Source organism: Mustela nivalis (genome assembly GCF_964662115.1).
Source record: "Mustela nivalis genome assembly, chromosome: 6".
NCBI classification, from domain to species: Eukaryota; Metazoa; Chordata; class Mammalia; order Carnivora; family Mustelidae; genus Mustela; species Mustela nivalis.
Window position 1 is genome coordinate 2,724,229 of NC_139025.1, and position 17,905 is coordinate 2,742,133.

At 53.0% G+C, this 17,905-nt stretch overlaps 1 protein-coding gene across 4 annotated transcripts in view; it reads right to left on the minus strand.

Annotated features, from left to right (window-relative positions):
* TDRD9 (tudor domain containing 9) overlaps positions 1-17,905 on the minus strand; it is a 104,983-nt gene that overhangs the window by 12,688 nt on the left and 74,390 nt on the right. For all 4 annotated transcript variants that reach the window (XM_082737406.1, XM_082737405.1, XM_082737407.1 and 1 more), the window contains 9 exons: positions 16,925-17,036; positions 15,716-15,928; positions 15,374-15,463; positions 14,081-14,341; positions 12,922-13,077; positions 12,116-12,186; positions 10,412-10,521; positions 9,817-9,913; positions 3,075-3,213 (listed from right to left, as the gene is read on the minus strand). In XM_082737406.1, the coding sequence (XP_082593532.1) occupies positions 3,075-3,213; positions 9,817-9,913; positions 10,412-10,521; positions 12,116-12,186; positions 12,922-13,077; positions 14,081-14,341; positions 15,374-15,463; positions 15,716-15,928; positions 16,925-17,036 (1,249 nt within the window). The remainder of the gene's footprint in view (positions 1-3,074; positions 3,214-9,816; positions 9,914-10,411; positions 10,522-12,115; positions 12,187-12,921; positions 13,078-14,080; positions 14,342-15,373; positions 15,464-15,715; positions 15,929-16,924; positions 17,037-17,905) is intronic.

Here is a 17,905-nt window from a genome sequence, read left to right on the forward strand (position 1 = left end):
CAGCTTAGCCCGCCTAGCCAGTCACCACAGGGCTCATGCACCTCCCGCGTGAGTGGACCTAAATGAACAGCCAATCATATTCAGTCCCTTACAGCTCTTATAGTAGCCTCCTGTACTGGCTCCCGACATCTCCCCCTTTTTTATTTATTTATAATGGCTGAGATCGTGCCTGTCTTAGGTTGCCAATCCTCAGCACACATGCTTACCCGTCATCGGGTACTCTCCCTGGTCGAAGAGCCCCTGTCTTAGGTTGCTATGGTGTGGGATCAGTCTTACCCGTCTTTGACTACTGATCTAGCATGCTTAGCCATATCTGGGGGGAGGTACCAGCCTCAAGAGCCATCATGGCTTGAACCATGAGGTGTTATTGTCATTGATTGCGACGGACACAGCCACACACCCAACGTAACATTAGTATGTTAGCTGTGATTAAGAGAACAGCCATGGCACCAAGTCCGGCCCACGGTTTGAGGAACGAAACAGATTGCTGTAACATTTTTTTCCCACTAACAGGTGCAATAGTTACTTTGGTACAATTTATGGATATAATTTGAGCTCGTAATTGCCTAGTTAAATTTTGAAATTGACGGTTCCAGGTACCATTAAGCATTCTTCCCAATTGTCCAGACAGATTGGCCGCTACTGACAAGTTATTGTAAGCTACGGGAGTAACACAAAGTCTCGCCATATTATGTATACATCCTGTTGAGATTATAGATTCTAAGACATCTATTTGTTCCTGTACTAGATCAACTCTTTGATTTACAATAAGGATCCCAGCATGCAAATGTCCGTTAATTTGTTCTTGCGTAGCCAATGCTTCAGCGACCATTCCTGTGACATTGTTGAGTGCAGCTGCTGTCTGTACTGACGTTGTCAACGCTACCGCGGCAGCAGTAGCAGCGGCGGCGGATGCTGCGATAGCTGCAATAATGGCTGCTGTTATTCCAAAGTCTCGTTTATGTCGAAGCAGCACCGGCAGGTTGTCGGGGCTCACCTGTACTGGCATCAGGATATACGTCGGTATCTTGGCTATTACTGCCGAGTCTCCCACCGTGGCGTTCCAACATTCTGATAGCAGACAATTCTGGGACTCACAAGAGAGACTAGATGACTTGTTAATAGTAGAAGCATTAAAAACTATGAAGAGAAAGGGAGCTCTAACACAGACGGGCGTTGGTGAGTAACTTATGTGCTTAGCTGAGGTGCAATTGCAAGTAACATTTGTTTCAAATCGAGAGCCTACGTGATAGTTGTACGTACAGTTACGCCATGTAGACCCATTAATAAAGTGAAGGCTTTCCAAGCCTGTACATGCCTGTGCAGCGTTGCAGAGCAGCCACCTATCTAGAAGGTGAGCTGACGCGCCTTGCGCCAGGTCTTGGTAGGTATAATTATAGCCAAAAAAGGTGGAGTAGAGTAAGTGGGGATTTTAGGACTGAATGAGAATCCTGTTCCCACCCAAACTCCTGAGAGGCTACTATGGCAGCCACTCGTGCGGTGCAGCTCGCACAATAGCAGGCCTTGGTGCAGCAAGGTTTATACGGAGGAGGCCCCTCGTAAGGTGGCGCTGTTGGGGCTGGGCGCGTGGGCATAGGATCTAAGTTATCTACCACTTCTGTCTTTGTTTGTAACTGCGCCATAGCTCCTTCTTCCGCTTTTAATTTCAGCTGCGCCGTAACTTCCCCCTGCATTTTGAGCTGCGCCATGGCCTTTTGTAGTTCCTCCTCCTTTTTTGCAAGCTCTCTTTTCATTTATTCCACTCTCTGATCATCAGAGGGACCCCCTCCTGTCACTTTTCTCTTATCACCCGGATGGGCGTTTTCCTCGTCCAAGCTTTCTTCTAAGCTTTCACTTTCAGAACTGGAATATCTCGAGGATCCTTTGCAAGACTCCTCTTTTACCTCTTCTAAGATCTCTCCTCCCTGTAGAACCGCCTTGCGTATGGGTTCGCGGGAGGATTGTAAGCCAACCTTCACTAAGGACCAAACAGCGAGAGTTCCCGGCGTAGTGCGCGGGTCGTGCCTGAGGTCCTCCCCTAGATATTCCCATTGGGGAATATTAAGCAATCCTCCTCTAAGAACCACGGAGCGGTTTGACCCACTTCTTTTAGAAATAAGCGAGCCTTCTTATTTTTCAAAGGGGTCCCATTTGCTTTAAGAATGTCAGTTAGCGGCCCCAGCATTTTATATGTGGCCATCTCATTTCCCATCCCGGAAAGCTTTACTCTCGTCCTTATCCTAGGAACTTTGCAGCCATCTCGTTTCCCATCCCGGAAAGCTTTCTACGCTCGTCCTCGACTTGAGGAACTTTCCCTGTCACTAGACAGAAATAGGTGCACTCTTTACCTGATCGTTGCCTAACTCAGCGCGTCTCTTCTGCACGAGTTCCCGGGTTTCGGCACCACTTGTCGCTCTCGGCCCGTAAGAACGACACGGAGACACGCGTGGAGGCAAACTTCTTTAATGGCTTCTTATCTTCTTCCCCCTCTGGCGCAGCACAGCACGCAGCTCCCGCCGCCCTGCTCAGGCATCGCTGCCGCCTTCAGGGCCACGCGCCACCCCTCAGCGCCCGCCGCCGCTACCGCCGCCATGGTCCGGGGTGGCCCCCTCCAGCCGGCATGGCGCGGCGCGGCCTGGCTCCCGGTGGGCCCGCCCCTCTACAAGTACATTCAAGCGTATATACACCGGCAGCTTAGCCCGCCTAGCCAATCACCGCAGTGCTCATGCACCTCCCGCGTGAGTGGACCTAAATGAACAGCCAATCATATTCAGTCCCTTACAGCTCTTATAGTAGGCCTCCTGTACTGGCTCCCGACATGCCTGGGTGGCTCAGTGGGTTGAGCCTCTGCTCTTCAGCTCAGGTCATGATCTCAGGGTCCTGGAATCGAGTCCCGCATGGGGCTCTCTACTCAGCAGGGAGCCTGCTTCTCCCTCCCTCTCTGCCTACTTCTGTCTACTTGTGATTTCTCTGTCAAATAAATAATCATTTTAAAAATAAATAAATAAATTCCTGTGCAAACCAACCACGGGAGAGACACGGCTGCTCCAGCGTGACGGACAAACGCGCCTTACCTCCACGATGTCCTCCACGCTGAGCTGAACGTCAAAGGCCAGCTCGATGTCATGCTCCGGCAGGATAGGGGCTCCCGTAGTTGGGTTCCACCCCAAACCGCAGAGGACTCCAGTATAGCATTTTCCTTCCCGATCGACCCTAAATGAGAAGTTTTTAGAAAGAGTTACTATCTCAAAGTGATTAAACCACTGCTTTGGTATCACGGGAACAGGCCAGTGCAAGCACCCTGAGTCGTGCCGACCCCAGTCCAGCAGCTGATTTCATCTTTGCGTTTTCTCTTCCGGTTTTCATACCGGAAATGACGGAGGACATGCAGCTCTAAGGACAGTTCATATGTCTATTAATCCATCGTTTACGTTCCTACATTTCTCACTACGTCAGATAACAAAGTATATTTTACAGCATCAGTTTTTTCCCTACCTTCAAATTCTTCCCATGAGTTAAATTCTTGTTAGTGAGGTCTCTGCAGAAAGGGTGACACACACATTTACGGCTGTGAAAGAAGTCTGGCACTTCGTGAAAGTTTACGAGATACTGTCCCACCTTCTCACCCCGCAGCAACCATACGCCGAGCCCTGCCCACTCCTCTCCAGCACCATGTCCCGTCACTTCCGCGTCCAAAGCCTCCCTCCCTCTCATGGTGCTCTCCCCCGTGGCTGCGGGCCACATCTCACCAGCACCCACGCGGCCACGTTCGGCCCCATCCTCCCCACACTGACTCCTGCCTCTTCGAGTCTGGCTCCCACACAGCAAAGTGTTAGTTTTCAGAACAACTCCAGTCATCATCCTACCCCTTGCTTAAGGGCTTCCGGTGGTTTCCTGCGGCATTCTGAGCAAAACCTGAGCTACTCTGAGCCACAGAGCGTCCGGTCTCTGCTTTGCTCCCCGACGTCATCTCAAATCACACTCTCTGCCCCCTGTAGCCCTGCGCCAGGCTCCAGCCCCTCTGGCTTCCCTACAGGCCAGTTAGGCTCCTCCAGGGTGAAACCCTTCCTCCCCCTGCCATGCCCCTAAGCCCTCTGTCCCCAGGCTCCTTCTCCTGTCCCAGGCATTAGTTTAAATGCCAGCACCATAGCCCAGAACAGGATCAACAAATAATTATATAATGAGTAAACAGATACTAACACTTAATACCTTTTTTAAAAAAGATTTTATTTACTTATTTGACAGAAAGAGATCACAAGTAGGCAGAGAGGCAGGCAGCGGGCGGAGGGGAGCAGGCTCCCTGAGCAGAGAGCCCGATGCGGGGCTCGATCCCAGGACCCTAAGATCATGACCTGAGCCAAAGGCAGAGGCTTTAACCCACTGAGCCACCCAGGTGCCCGTCACTTAACACCTTCTAAAATATTTTGTTAATTTTCTTTGACTCTCAACTCAGACTTTTTCCCCCATAATCTAGATCAATAAAGTTTTGATGAAAATAATCCAGGCAAACATAGAGCTTTCTTCTTAGCCCTAAAGACACACATACACAAACACACAAACTCCCTTTTCACTTTCATGAAAATGAAAGAGAACCCCACTTTAAGTACACTCAAAGAAGAGCTCCAGAAAGAAGAGCGCCTTACAAAACAGCCACCGAAGTCTCTCTGAAGAGTATGCTCCCCCCGTTATTTTTAACACAACATAATTTACTCTTATTTCAATTTCTAGAAAATCCTTCCAGAAAAGAAACACTAGCCCCGGGTCACCAACGGTAAGATTAATGGCTTTCAGGATGGTTAATAAAATGCCGCATCGCCCCTACCTCACTAATGGCCACGGACACTTACACAGGTCCCCTCACACATGCTAACAAATGCTTATCAACAAGGACAGTCCCCAAAGGTTCAGCCTTGAACTGACCCACAGCAGGACAGTAATTCTCTGCTCATTGGCTCTAAACCTTCAGCCAACAAAGGTAACCAAGCACCGGCTTTAATTCTTTTCTGGGGATCCTAGAAACTCACGTGCAGTAATTAGGACCACAGACATATTTTTCCTTCCTTCATCATACCCATTCTGAACTGTGACAGAGAACTGCCAAAACCACGGAACAAAAGCCGTGTGTGTTCCATGAAGATACGGCCCAGGGCACACCGGAGACCTAATTCATTCTGAGACAACTTACGTAAAGGAACTCAAGCTTACGCAAGCTGACAACCGCTGTGCTCGGAAGAGCTAACGTCTCCAGACAATCAGGTTTGAAATAAATACAACAGAAGAGCCACCGCACTGAAAGCTAATAATCTAGAACACTCCCCATGTGAGCCAAGGAGGAAATGCACTTCCTCAAAACTTAAATGTGAATCAGTGGGAAACAGCTCAGTTACATTGTAATCATCTACGGAGTTCAGCTGACCCTTGGACAACACCCGTTTAAACTGTGCAGCTCTAGCTATACGTGCATTCTTTTCAATGAATACACCAGAAAAATTCGGAAACTTGGGAAAATATTTCTTTCCGCGAGCTCACCTAATCACACCTACAGAGTATGGGTCCACCGACTCGAGGTCCTTGGTACGGCCTCCCATCAACAGCAGGCTCTGTCGGTCAAGGGACAGCTGCACGCGTCAGAAATCTACTGGAATTTCCAAATCCCGCTGCGGCTGCTCTGTGGGAAGGACATGCCCTGCAATACTGCCCGGAACGGCCCGAGTGGGGTGGACGCACGCCATCACAGCGCCGAGCACCTGCAGGGCACTGTCCGGCCCTGAAGGCTGCACACTCTGCATCGTGGGGAGCCACCCGCTGCCCTGGCGGGCCCATGAGCTCCCGGCAGCTGTCCCTCGTCCCTCCAGACAGGGGACCCTCCCAGGAGGGAGACCCTGGCCCTGGGGCTGGCCGCACGTGGCGAGCCTGGAGCCGGGCCAGACACACCCGCTGCCTGGGCCAGCCCAGCAGCCCCGAGAGAGCCCCCTCCTACCCCACTCCCATCACCTCCCGCTCCCAGTATTTAAAGCCACCTCTGCGCTATTCTCAAGTATTCTGAGGCTTCTTAAAAACACGAGAGTTAGATGAAGATTTGTTTAAAGAGCAGTACGTGACTGTGCCGTAAACACTTCAGACAGGACGTCCCCGGAGAGAAGGGGGCACGCTGTACAGACGGGGTCCGGAGCTCCATCCCACGTGCTGCTGTCATGATAGCAAGCTGACACTTTCCCGAGACACATGGGGCCTGTGGTCCCACAGCCTCGGTCTGGGTAGGACGGGGGCACTTCTGAGGCTGGTCCTAAGAGGACACAGCTGCCCCCCAGCTCTCTCGGATGCAGACCTTGGGCACCCAGCCACCACGCTGGAGGCGGACCCGGTGAGCCCACACAGAACCCCCGACAGGGAGGCCCTCAGGAGCCTCAGAGGCAGAAACGGAAGCCTCCAGCCCCAGGCCGGAGTCAACCACCAGAAGCGTGAACAGAACAGGCGGTACTCCCACCCCTGCACCACCACGGCCTCCTGCTGAAGACCCAGATGGCAAGGAGCGGGGACCAGCCGTCCCTGGGGGACCCCGTCTGAGCTCCTTGCACAGCACTGCAAGGGCTGCTGGGAGGACCTGCTGTCCAGCCAACATGGAACGGACAGTAACAAAGCCCAAGCTCCCTCGGAAGCCGCTCCCGCTGGTTTCTAGCCGCTTGGCCCAGTGGGGCGGATTACTCTTTTAGGGGATTCTCCCTCCCTTGCCTCCGGGGCTGGAGCGCTGCCCTGGAAAGGCACCAGATCGGCCCAACCGGGACCCCTGGGGCTGCCCTCGCCCCACCCCGGCCGCAAGAGCTAAGCCCCCATCGGGAGCCAGTACAGGAGGCCTACTGTAAGAGCTGTAAGGGTCTGAATATGATTGGCTGTTCATTTAGGTCCACTCACGCGGGAGGTGCACGAGCACTGCGGTGATTGGCCAGGCGGGCTAAGCTGCCGGTGTATAGATGCTTGAATGTACTTGTAGAAGGGCGGGCCCGCCGGGAGCCAGGCCGCGCCGCGCCCCGCTGGCCGGAGGGGGCCGCAGCCCGGCCGCCGCGGTGGTGGTGGTGGCGGCGGGCGGCGGGAGTTGCGTGCTGTGCTGCGGGGACCTGGAGGCCACGGCGCTGGGCCGCTGCGACCACCCGGTGTGCTACCGCTGCTCCACCAAGATGCGGGTGCTGTGCGAGCAGCGCTACTGCGCCGTGTGCTGCGAGGAGCTGCGCCAGAGGGGGAAGAAGCCATTAGAGCAGCTTGCCTCCACGCGGGTCTCCGTGTCGGTCTTGCGGGCAGAGAGCGACAAGCCCCGGCGGCAGGACCCGGGTGGGGAGGTAAGGGATGCGTCAGGGCCACGGAGCCCCGCTGCCCCTCCTGCGGACGCCGGGCTCGCGACTATGGAGCGCGTCCCTCTACCAGCACCGGGAGCCTGGAGCGGACGCGAGTGGACGTTCAAGGAAGCACGTCGGGGAAGGGACCGCGGGAGCAGGAGAACTGAAGCCCACCGAGGGCTGGGGTGCCGAAGGCCAGCCGGAGGCAATGGTGACAGGAAACCCGTGCCCTTGAGGGCAGAGCGACTCAGGCCCGGGCCCCGCTGGCAGAAAGCAAAGGGACGGGGTGAGAGGTGCAGAGAAGGGGCAGGGAACGGCGGCCGGCCCGGCCCGTGGTCCCAGGGGCCAGACGGGACCCTGGCCTCTCGTGGCTCTGCTTGCTGCTGGAGATAAGCAGCCCCCCGCCCCCGCCTCTGCAGACAGTGCGCCGGGACGATGGACCTGCCTTCCGGTCTTTAGATTGCCGTCACTTCTGACAGGACAGTGACAGAACAGGGACAGAGGTCGTGGGCTGGGACAGCCCTGTGATGGGACAGCAGCCTGCCAGCCGCCGCGACCCCACGGCCGCGCCCGGGAGGAAAAGCCGCTGAGGCAGCCGTGGGGGCCTCTCTACCCTGAATGGCCTCTGGGGCCCAGGCCTCGGGTGACAGGAGTGAGCGCACCCACAGCGGGCCCCCTTTCCCTTCAAAGCTCCTCAAATAATGGCTCCTACGGACTCATCAAATTTGAAAAAGCTCACCCAACTACTCAGAAGCAGACTTGCGAGGACAAAGCCCCAGCCCTACCTTCCCCTTCTGGGAACCACCAAGCTGAGCCTACGCGTCTGGCCACTCAGTGTCACCCACGCGATCGCAGAAACGACCCCCGCTGGCTCGTTTAAACACAACAAACTGAATACAGAGCGCCAGCTACATGCGAAGCGCTGATACTGTCTCTGCACAAGCCTCTCCTCGTAAGCTTTTGTTCTAGAAAGATGGCATCTTAAATACCAAAGACTTCCACGGTTCTTGAGTGTCTCTAACATAACCACTCGCACTTTGGAGATTTACAGGTAACACACTGTGTCACGCACGCCGTCCAGAAGATCGTATTCAAGACAAAGTCCCGGCAGGACCTGAGTCCAGTGAGAGAAGCAAGGACAACATCAGCAGCGTTGGTCGGGAGGCTGCGATTCACACCGTCACTGAGTCGCCTCCCTACAGCCACACGGCAGCTCTCTTCCTTGATACACAATCCCACGTACTGGGCTAGTTTTACAAGTTTGTCTCCCCTGTGACGACGCAGAAGATAAATATCATCAAGATACTCATCATTATTGCAGAATGAGAGAGAAGCCCAATTCCAACATTTAAAGGCATATTAAATCTCTTCGGGACAAGAGCGGGTCAGAAACAAACGCGTATGTAAATAAAGTGGGGCAGTGTCTATACAAGCCATTTTATGTCCACTCAGTGCCATACGATGCATTTTAATATTTTACTAAATATTCTACTTACTTATTCTATTTAGTAAACATTCTATTCTAATAAATTCTATTTTCATGGATATTTACAAAGACATCAGAATGCAAAAATGCTTATATTTGTGGAAAAGACGTAGTATGACAAAAACCTAAAAACAAAAAATTCATGTAATAATTCTGAAAATACACTAAATGTTTAAAAAATGATTGGGTTTCTTCCCAGTCAGCTTTTTCCAGATTTTTCTAAGCAGTATGTTCGGTGCTAAAAAAGAACACACACGACCATCTTCTACACCAAAAGCGACCGTGCTCCAGACCCTGAGGGGTGCGCGGAGGGCTGAGGGAGGCGAGAGCCAGGCCACCCGCCGCCAGCCACCCCAGCCAGGCGCGCAGAGCTGTGAGCTGCCCGGAGACCAGACCTTGTTTCTCCCTAGCAGCCGCCCCTCCGCAGAAGCCCATGGGCGCTTCCCCAGGGGCAACTGCTCTGCACGCACCGAGTGGAAAAGACCCGTGGCGCGGCCATCACCACGGTCAGGTGCTGCCGAAAACTCTCTTCCTGCTCACACAGTTCCCTGTGCCAAAGCCTTCAGGACGAGTCCCTGTTCTGTCTGGGCACCAGGAAGAGCCGCAGCGGGCACAGCGGTCTGCCCTCTCGTCGCCCGGTTCCCGTCGCCAGGGGAAGGGACAGGCAGCCTGCGGACAGCAGGGGCCAGACGACCGAGTGCCACTTTCACGTTCCCTTAGCGACAGGACAGCCGCCTGCGCGTCATTCATTCCCAGCTCCGTACCTTCTTCCTCCGGCCCCGCTGCTCCCCAGGCCTCCACGCGGCCCTGTCTGCTTCAGGCAGGTGCGACAGTGACGCCACCTTGGCCACACCAAAGCCCGGGGAAGCTCCGCGAGCGGCCACCAGGGCCCCAGCTAGGTGCTCCCTAAGTGCCTCCTCTCCCTCAGGGGGAAGCCGGAGACGCGCCCGCTTCTCCCACCGGGTTCGCACTTCACACAGGCTAGACGGACGGACGAACCTTAACTCGATGACCGGTGCGAACAGCGCACTGAGGAGAGCCGGGAGGCCGGGCACGTGCGGCAGCAGAGACGTCTCTCTCAGCAGCATGGTGGACCCTGTCGGACGGTCAACAGAGGCAACGTCAGGCACGGACTCTTCCCTGCAGAGCGCTGCACGCCCCTGCACACTCCTCGTCCCCTTCGCGGAGTGCGGCCTGGTCGGGGGGCGGCCCCCAGCCCCGTGCCGCACCCCAGTCTGAGCCCAGGGCCTCCGCGGCACCCGCCCGGCCACACGCTGCAGGCCTCGCCCTGCCGGGCACGTCTGGTGGGTTCCCTTCTCCTCCTCCTCCCCGTCGGCCTTTCAGGTTCATCCCGGGGCCAAACCCGGGCTGGGTTGACGGAAGGAATCAGACCCAGAACCCCATCCCCACACCCCAGAGCAAAGTGAAGGCGACATGCACCATTTCTTACACTCGGATCAGCCAAGACACTCGGAAGCGCCCAGCAGACGGCATAGGCCCGTGTCCTCCGCCCCATGGCTGAGTCGTCCCAGCACTGGGGGCGGGGTGGGGGGGCGCGGGGGGGACGGAGGCGGACAGGGCAGGCGAGGCTCACCCGTCGCATTGACGGAAAGGGAGGCCGCGACCAGCATCCTCTGGTGAAGGTCCTCGGGGGCGTCGCTGATGATGACCGAGTTGATGCTCTCCTTCTCCACCCACACACACCTGCAAGGGGCGGCGTCAGGAGACGGGCAGCTGCGTCCGACCCCCAGCTCACACGTGCCGGAGACCCCGCCACATGTGCCAGGCGCGCGCCACAGGCGAAAGCTGTCCGACATCCCGTGTCCGGTGCGCCGGCCCCTGTCGTCCCGAGCACCCCCTCCGCCCTCGCCTCTTCTGCTCCCGGGGCTCCTGTGGGCCACGCACTCACAGCGCCCAGACTGCCACCTCTGCCCCTGACCTCCGGGCCGCGCCCCTGCTCCTGAGCCGGCGGGCCGGCCACCCGCCCCGCCCTTGCACTTCTCAGCAGACGCCACGCAGGAAGGGCAACCTCCACTCGTCCCCTTCCCGCGTCACTGAGTCTAGTCACACGTCACCGTTGACCCCATAAAGCGGCCTACTTCTGCACCTCCTGCCCTGGGTGCCTTGCGGTCACGGTGTCTCCACCAGGATGACAGCGGTGACCGGCCTCAGAAGTACGCTGCTACCCGAGGAGACTTCTCCCAAACCCGACGCATTCTTCTCTGGGGTCTGCCTGCCTCGAGGTGCCTACGGGCCACCTGCGGATCTTGGGAAAATGCAGGCTCTCTGCAAAGGGGCCCAGATTCTGCATTTCTGATGGGCTCCAAGAGACTCCTGGAGGGTTTCCTTGCAGCCAAAGCAATGGTATAAAATACACATCAGGCTTTCCAAGGGTCCTCGGATGAAGTCTGGATCTTGCTGTGAGGACTGTCCCCATCGGCCACCACGCTGTGGCCCTCCGCTCCCCACCCGCTGTTCCTGTCTCACTGCTCGTTCTGAAGTGCAAAGTCTAACTGAGGCCAGGTCCAGGCCAAGGAACGCCCTCCCGCTGGGCCTCACCGCCCCACTCACTGACCACAGCCAACTCCTCTGCACGTCTCAGGTCCCTCTGGAAACCTCCATGGCCTTTCATGGCCCCAGTGTACTCGGGGCCCCTCAAGATGCTTTCATAATGTCCCACAGCCCCTTCCATAACGTTCAAGAGCCTCATCAACTCTTCTCCTGAGTCTCCCTTGCACACCATCCCCACCGGACACACAATTTGGGGGTTACCCTGAGTCTCTTTGTTCACTGTTGTTCCACTCACACCATACCCTGTTTCCGGAACACAACAGGCATTCGTAGGCGTGCAAAGTGAAAAACAATTATAATAAGAACAGAAACAACAAGGCCCTTGTTGGAAGATACTCAAGAATGTCTTAGACAGGAGCGCCTGGGGGGCTCAGTGGGTTAAGCCTCTGCCTTCAGCTCGGGTCATGATCTCAGGGTTCTGGGATTGAGCCCCACATCGGGCTCTCTGCTCCGTGGGGAGCCTGCTTCTCCCCACCCCCCCTCTGCCAGCCTCTCTGCCTACATGTAATCTCTGTCAAATAAGTAAAATCTTTAAAAAAAAAAAAGAATGTTTTAGAATGGCTTTCATGTTAGAAAGAGTATCTCAGATTTGGAACTAGGAGAGGAATGAGCAGGAGCTGGAAAAGGAAACATTCCAACAGTTTAAAGAAAGATCAGTTTCCATTAAACTTTGTAAATAGAGGAGCAGAGAAAAAAGAAATCCAAAGGGAACCTAAGTTACTCCTACCTGAACTTGGATATTCTGGTCAAACTATGACACTTCAGTTCATAAGGGTTAAAAGGCCCATGAAGTAGCGCCTGTAGATTAAAACACACACACACACAATGTTACAAACAGGCAAATGATCACTTAATGTACATTTTAAAAATCCAAAAGTCAGCTCATGTTTTGAAAAAGGAAGCAGCTACACGTTAGTTGTCACATCCTCAAGACGCAGTGGGGAAAGCCTGCCTTGCGGTGCTTTTCTGGGACGGAGTGCTTCTTTCAACCGTTTCAGTAACTCTCTTCAACAGATACATTTAAGGAAGAGTTTGGACACAAAAAGGAAATACCCCCCAATACTTCAGAAGAAGTATCATTCTTTTCATTGCATCAGACTAATCCGACTGAGTAGTGACCCCGAGAGCACAGGGCCACGGGCTAGGGTGGCAAGAGCGGAGCCGCCAACCAGGGGGAGGGCACGCGGCAGCCTCTTCTCAGAAACAGGCAAGTGCACCGACCCCAGTGCTCGCTGGGGCCGGGCCGCCTCCACATGGGCCTGGTTCCCGACAGCCCACACACGGCTTCCTCCACTGGGCAAACCAGCACAGGCTGCCTTGGGAAAGGCTGGTTAAAACAGAAGAACTAGTCTGAGCATTTCTCTAGACCAGACCCCAGGTCCTCCCCTCACTAGACAGGCACCACTGTGAAACAAGTACCGGCCCTGCCAACCAGGACAGAAAAGCCCACCCTGACTGCTGGCTAGGACTCAGCATACAGATAACACGACTTCAAGTTTTAAGCTGGATTTTAAACCGGCTCCTGTCGATTACCTTGCAATTGGGGGTACCGAGTTTATTGGAAGAAAAGCTCTCTAACAAAGCCCGGATCAGGTACTTTTCATCGTCCTTCACAGGTGAAGACGGAGACAGCTCTGCCATGTTGTCCGCGGGTGTGGGGAAGAGACCCTTGAGAGCTTCGTGGCTTTGCTGAGCAGAATAAACAAAGTTCATTTTGCTTAAAGGAAAAACAGTATTAAAAGTACTTTATTCCACACTAATCAAAGATTTTATAGACACAACCTTATTCTTTTCTGATTACTAGGGTCACTAAGGTCAGGAGAAAATTTTATCAAATGAGTACACTTTAAAATCCAAATTAAAGAAATAAGATAGGAAGCGCCTGGGTGACTCAGTGGGTCAAAGCTCTGCCTTCAGCTCAGGTCATGATCCCAGGGCTCCCTGCTCTCCGGGGAGTCTGCTTCTCCCTCTGCATCTGTCCCCTACCCTGCCCAGGCTTGTATGCTCTCTCTTTCTCACTCAAATAAATTTTTAAAAAAATTTTTAAAGCATCAATTCATCAGCCTTTACTACCTTTCAGTGATCAGAAAACTGTGAAAAAACAGTTCTTAAAAAGACCTTTCTGTACATGAAACTTGGGCTCCACACCAGGTAACACTACCAGAATCTCAGAAGGGTTCCTCACACCTGGAAACACAAATGCCGGCCGCTCTCCGGCTACTGTTCTGCCGCCTGTTTCCCTAAACCCTCCGCTATCAGCAGAAGCCACAGGACAATAAACGGCCTCCAACATCTGACTCACAGGCGGCATCTTTGAAACCTTCAAAAAAAAAAATGGCTTCAGAACTGATTTTGAAAGAAAGAGTTGAAAATCATTTTGAAATACCTGAAATACTTGAAACTACTATCTTATTGTTTTCATTAGGAGCTACGTCTTGGAATCCATTTCAGAAAAAACAACTCCCAGAGAACATTTTTACATCTAATTCTCATTCTAAGACAAAAATAGCCTAATAAAGGGAAACGTCAACAAAATCAACACGCAGTCACCGAAATGTCGTGTCGAAGAAACCTGCAGGCATTTCAAGGGTCCCACAACCACCACGAGCGGGGAGGACAGTGCGCCCCCGCCTCTCCACGGCACACGCACGCACACACACACGCACACTCCCACAAGGATGAAGGCACGTACCTTGGACTCATAAGGCTCCTCTGAGAGCTCTGCGTAGCCCTCCTTGATGAGGACGTCTCTCACGCTGACGGCGTCCTGGGCCCCCGCGTAGCGGTACGCGTCCACGTGCAGGACACTGTGCACCACAGAGAAGACCCTGACGAGCAGGGCGCAGCCACTCACCAGGGAGGCAAAGCGCCGGCTGGCCGCGCCGCTCCAGTGCTCACCACACACGAGGGACTTCGCCGACGGGCGCATTTTGCAAATCTTAAATTCCAAGGCCTACAGGACAGAAGAGCGTGGCTGACCCGGCTTGGTAAATGAGTGAAACACTCACCCAAATACTGCTGAAACGTGGCCCTGCACGTGGGTCTTCACTGACATTCTCCTAAAAATCCTACTAAAAACGATCTTGGTCCGTTAACAGAGGAGCGGAGGAGGCGGACATGATGGAGACAGACACGGACTGCTACTCGGCCACCAAAAAGGATGTGATCTTGCCATCTGCGGGATGGAGCTAGACAATATTATGCTACGTGAAGTCAAAGAAAGACAAACACCGTAGGATTTCCCTTGTAGGTGGAATCTAGGAAACAAAACGAAAAAATAAACATAAAGCAGAGACACACCGAAATACAGAGTGGGCTGGAAGGAAGGAGGGCGACACGGGTGAAGAGGCGGAGGGCATCGAGGCCTCCAGTCCTGGAGCGAACAAGTCCCCGGAGCAGGAGGTGACTGCACACGGAACGTGGTCGGTGGGACCATAGTCACGCTGCGGGGTCACGGACGGACAGCAGCTACCCCTGTGCAAGCACAGCTCAGAGCAGAGTGTGGAATCACTATGCTGAATGTCTGAAACGAACGTCCTAGTCTGTGCCAACTATAATAAATATGTAAATCATTATATGTATTTAAAAAAACAATTTGGGGAGTAGATTGCACAAAGTGAGGATGTCATAGGTAAAGAAATTCGACGTTGCTTTTCAACCCGAACAGAAGTCTGGAATGCCTTCTGGACTGTTTCCACACTGACAGAGGCGCATGGGTACATCTAGCTCGCCCAAGTTCTAGCTGTTTACAACACAACCAAAAACCTCAGAAACAGTATTTGGAATTAAATTCACTTGAACAGCTACTTTTTTGCTAAGTGTGAAACCACACTCCATATATTTTTAACTCACTCCACAAACAATATTGACAAAAATATCTGTGGCAATACATTTTTGGAAAACAGCAGAAATCAAACTTGGCTGTGTGACCTCCAGGATTGTTCCCAGCCCCCGCGTTCACAGCACGGCAGCCTCCCTCCCTTACCTGAAACGGGAGTTCAAGAAGGTGACAGGGCATCTCCATCAAGAGATCCAGATCCACACGAGATCTGTTACCATAGTCCACAAAGAACACCTAGAGAATGGGGAAAGGACACGCTATAATACGGGGTCAGAATCACACGCCACCGGCCGGTGGCCTCACGAGGCCCTCTCTAGCTTGGAAACCTGGCAGTCTTATGACAGCAGCTAACATCCACACAGCAGGGCTGGAATAACTTTCTACAAGACTAGTTTTCTAACTGAAAGGATTCCACTTAAAATTAGGAAAGGTTTTCTGTAAACTGCTCATTTCCCTTCGAGCAACTGGTTACACAGAAACACGTACCTCGGCAGAATTCCCAGAAACATAAAGGATTTGAGCTCTGAAGTAGCTTTCTTTATCAGAATCAGCAAAAGGAGCCAGACAGACCAGGTCTGGGTGCGGGCGGACAGGCAAAGGCAGCAGGTCCAGCCGGTTGATCTCGGCGGTGAGCTTTCTTAGAATCCCTGAGTTCTTTTCATCAATCCTGTATCCCCAGAAGTGTCCCACCTCGACGACCTAAAAAAGAAAAGGAAGGAACAGAGACGAAATCCAGAAAGGATTTTGATGTGCAGGTTACCAGAAACTCACGCTGCAGGGCAGACACTGCATACCGCGCTTCGCAAACTGGATTCCCCAGAACTCAAGTGATTCTACAGGCTTTAACACGTGTTTACAAACAAGGGGGTTCCCTGGTCCCCACAGTGAGGAAACAAACACGTGTCCCAGACCCCTCTTTTGGAGGTACGAGACTTGCCAGCCCACGAACACAGGACAGGCTCTGGGGCACAGAAGGCCGGACTGTGAGACCGTCTGACTGGCAACGGGCCCCGGGGGGAGGGGGGTGAGCCCAGCCCACAGGTGCGCGAGAGCAGCAATGGCAGGTCCGGCGTGGACGCAGCCCCGGAAAAAGCAGTGACAAGTGGGAGGAGGAGGAGCAGGTGTTCCGTGGAAAAGGGCCTCACTAAGCACCTCCCACCCACGCTGCTACGCTGCTGGGCCGCCGTGCGGACCCAGGCCGGCCGCAGTCTCCCAACCGGCCGGAGCCCAAGCTTCTAGGTAAAGCCGCTGGTGAGTGTAGTCACAGATTCACCAGGGAGCAGGTCTGTATTTGCACGGACACTGTACCTGAACGAGGAAAAGCCACACCTTAAAGGGTAATGATGCCGAGGCCGGCTCTACTGACGTGAACTGAATCACACGGCCGTACTTCACTAGGCCAGTTACAACGCTCACGTGCATTATGCTGCCGAAACTAAGGTTTTAGCATTTTAAACGGTACCTAACATTTTAAAAATTATGTTCTGATTCTAGAATGAGATTTGCTTCATTTTGTGTTGTAGCCACATTTCAATTTAACAAGTACAGTAATTCAAACCCACCCGCCTTGCCTCGATCACGAAGGTGCTCAGGCCGTGTGAGCACAGGTGTACGAGACCACCTTCATGTCTACAACGTGACCGTGCTAGGTTAAGAAGATGGAAAAGCTCTAACGACTCCACCACAGCATCTCACCTCTGTGACATCAACAGTCAGGAGGAGATCTGTAATTGTCCGGGATCTGTCTAATGCGTTAAAGGAGACTTGCATAGGATCTACTGTCTGCTTCTGAAAGTCCACATTCACCCTAGGGAACGTGATTTAAAAAAAAAAATAAAAACAAAAATCAGGTATTGAAAGAAAACATGCTTACATGTGTGAAGCTATCGCCCCAACTATTCCATTGCTAATATAAGAAAAGAACATTTTAAGAAAATACCTAACCTGGAGATAACTAATTTGATTTTCAGTGACTTCCTGAGCTGCCCTGGAGGTCCGTGCACCCCCCGAGTTACACACTACCCTTCAACAATGGATTCTAATGTCAAGACTCTGACAGCAGACTGACTTCTAAGGGTACACATTCTAAATCTAACACCAGCAGTGTTTCCTGATTTCCGGCTTCAGAGGAGACCTTGACCTTTCGGCAAGTACCAGAATCCATGCCCAGCTCAATGCTGTTAGAAAAGACATGCATGATTTTCTAATAAACCAAGGGGCTAATCATTCATCTCTTAAAATAATAACATAGTGGGGCGCCTGGGTGGCTCAGTGGGTTAAAGCCTCTGCCTTCGGCTCAGGTCATGATCCCAGGGTCCTGGGATTGAGCCCCACATCGGGCTCTCTGCTCCACAGGGAGCCTGATTCTCTCTCTCTCTCTCTCTGCCTGCCTCTCCGCCTACTTGTGATCTCTGTCTCAAATAAATAAATAAAATCTTAAACAAAAAAAAAAAAAATGAGAATACATTCTCTTTTAAAAAAAAAAAAACACACAGTAAACGCTCAAATTTGAGAATGTGAAATACAGATTTGATAAAAACGGAATGTCCCTAAAAAAAAAAAAACAGAATGTCCCTTTCCTAATGCTCTTATTAATAACTAAGAGGAAGAGGAAGAATTATACAAGAGATCCTGACCCAACCTTCTCCCAGCTTTCAGATCCATTTCTGAGAGTGA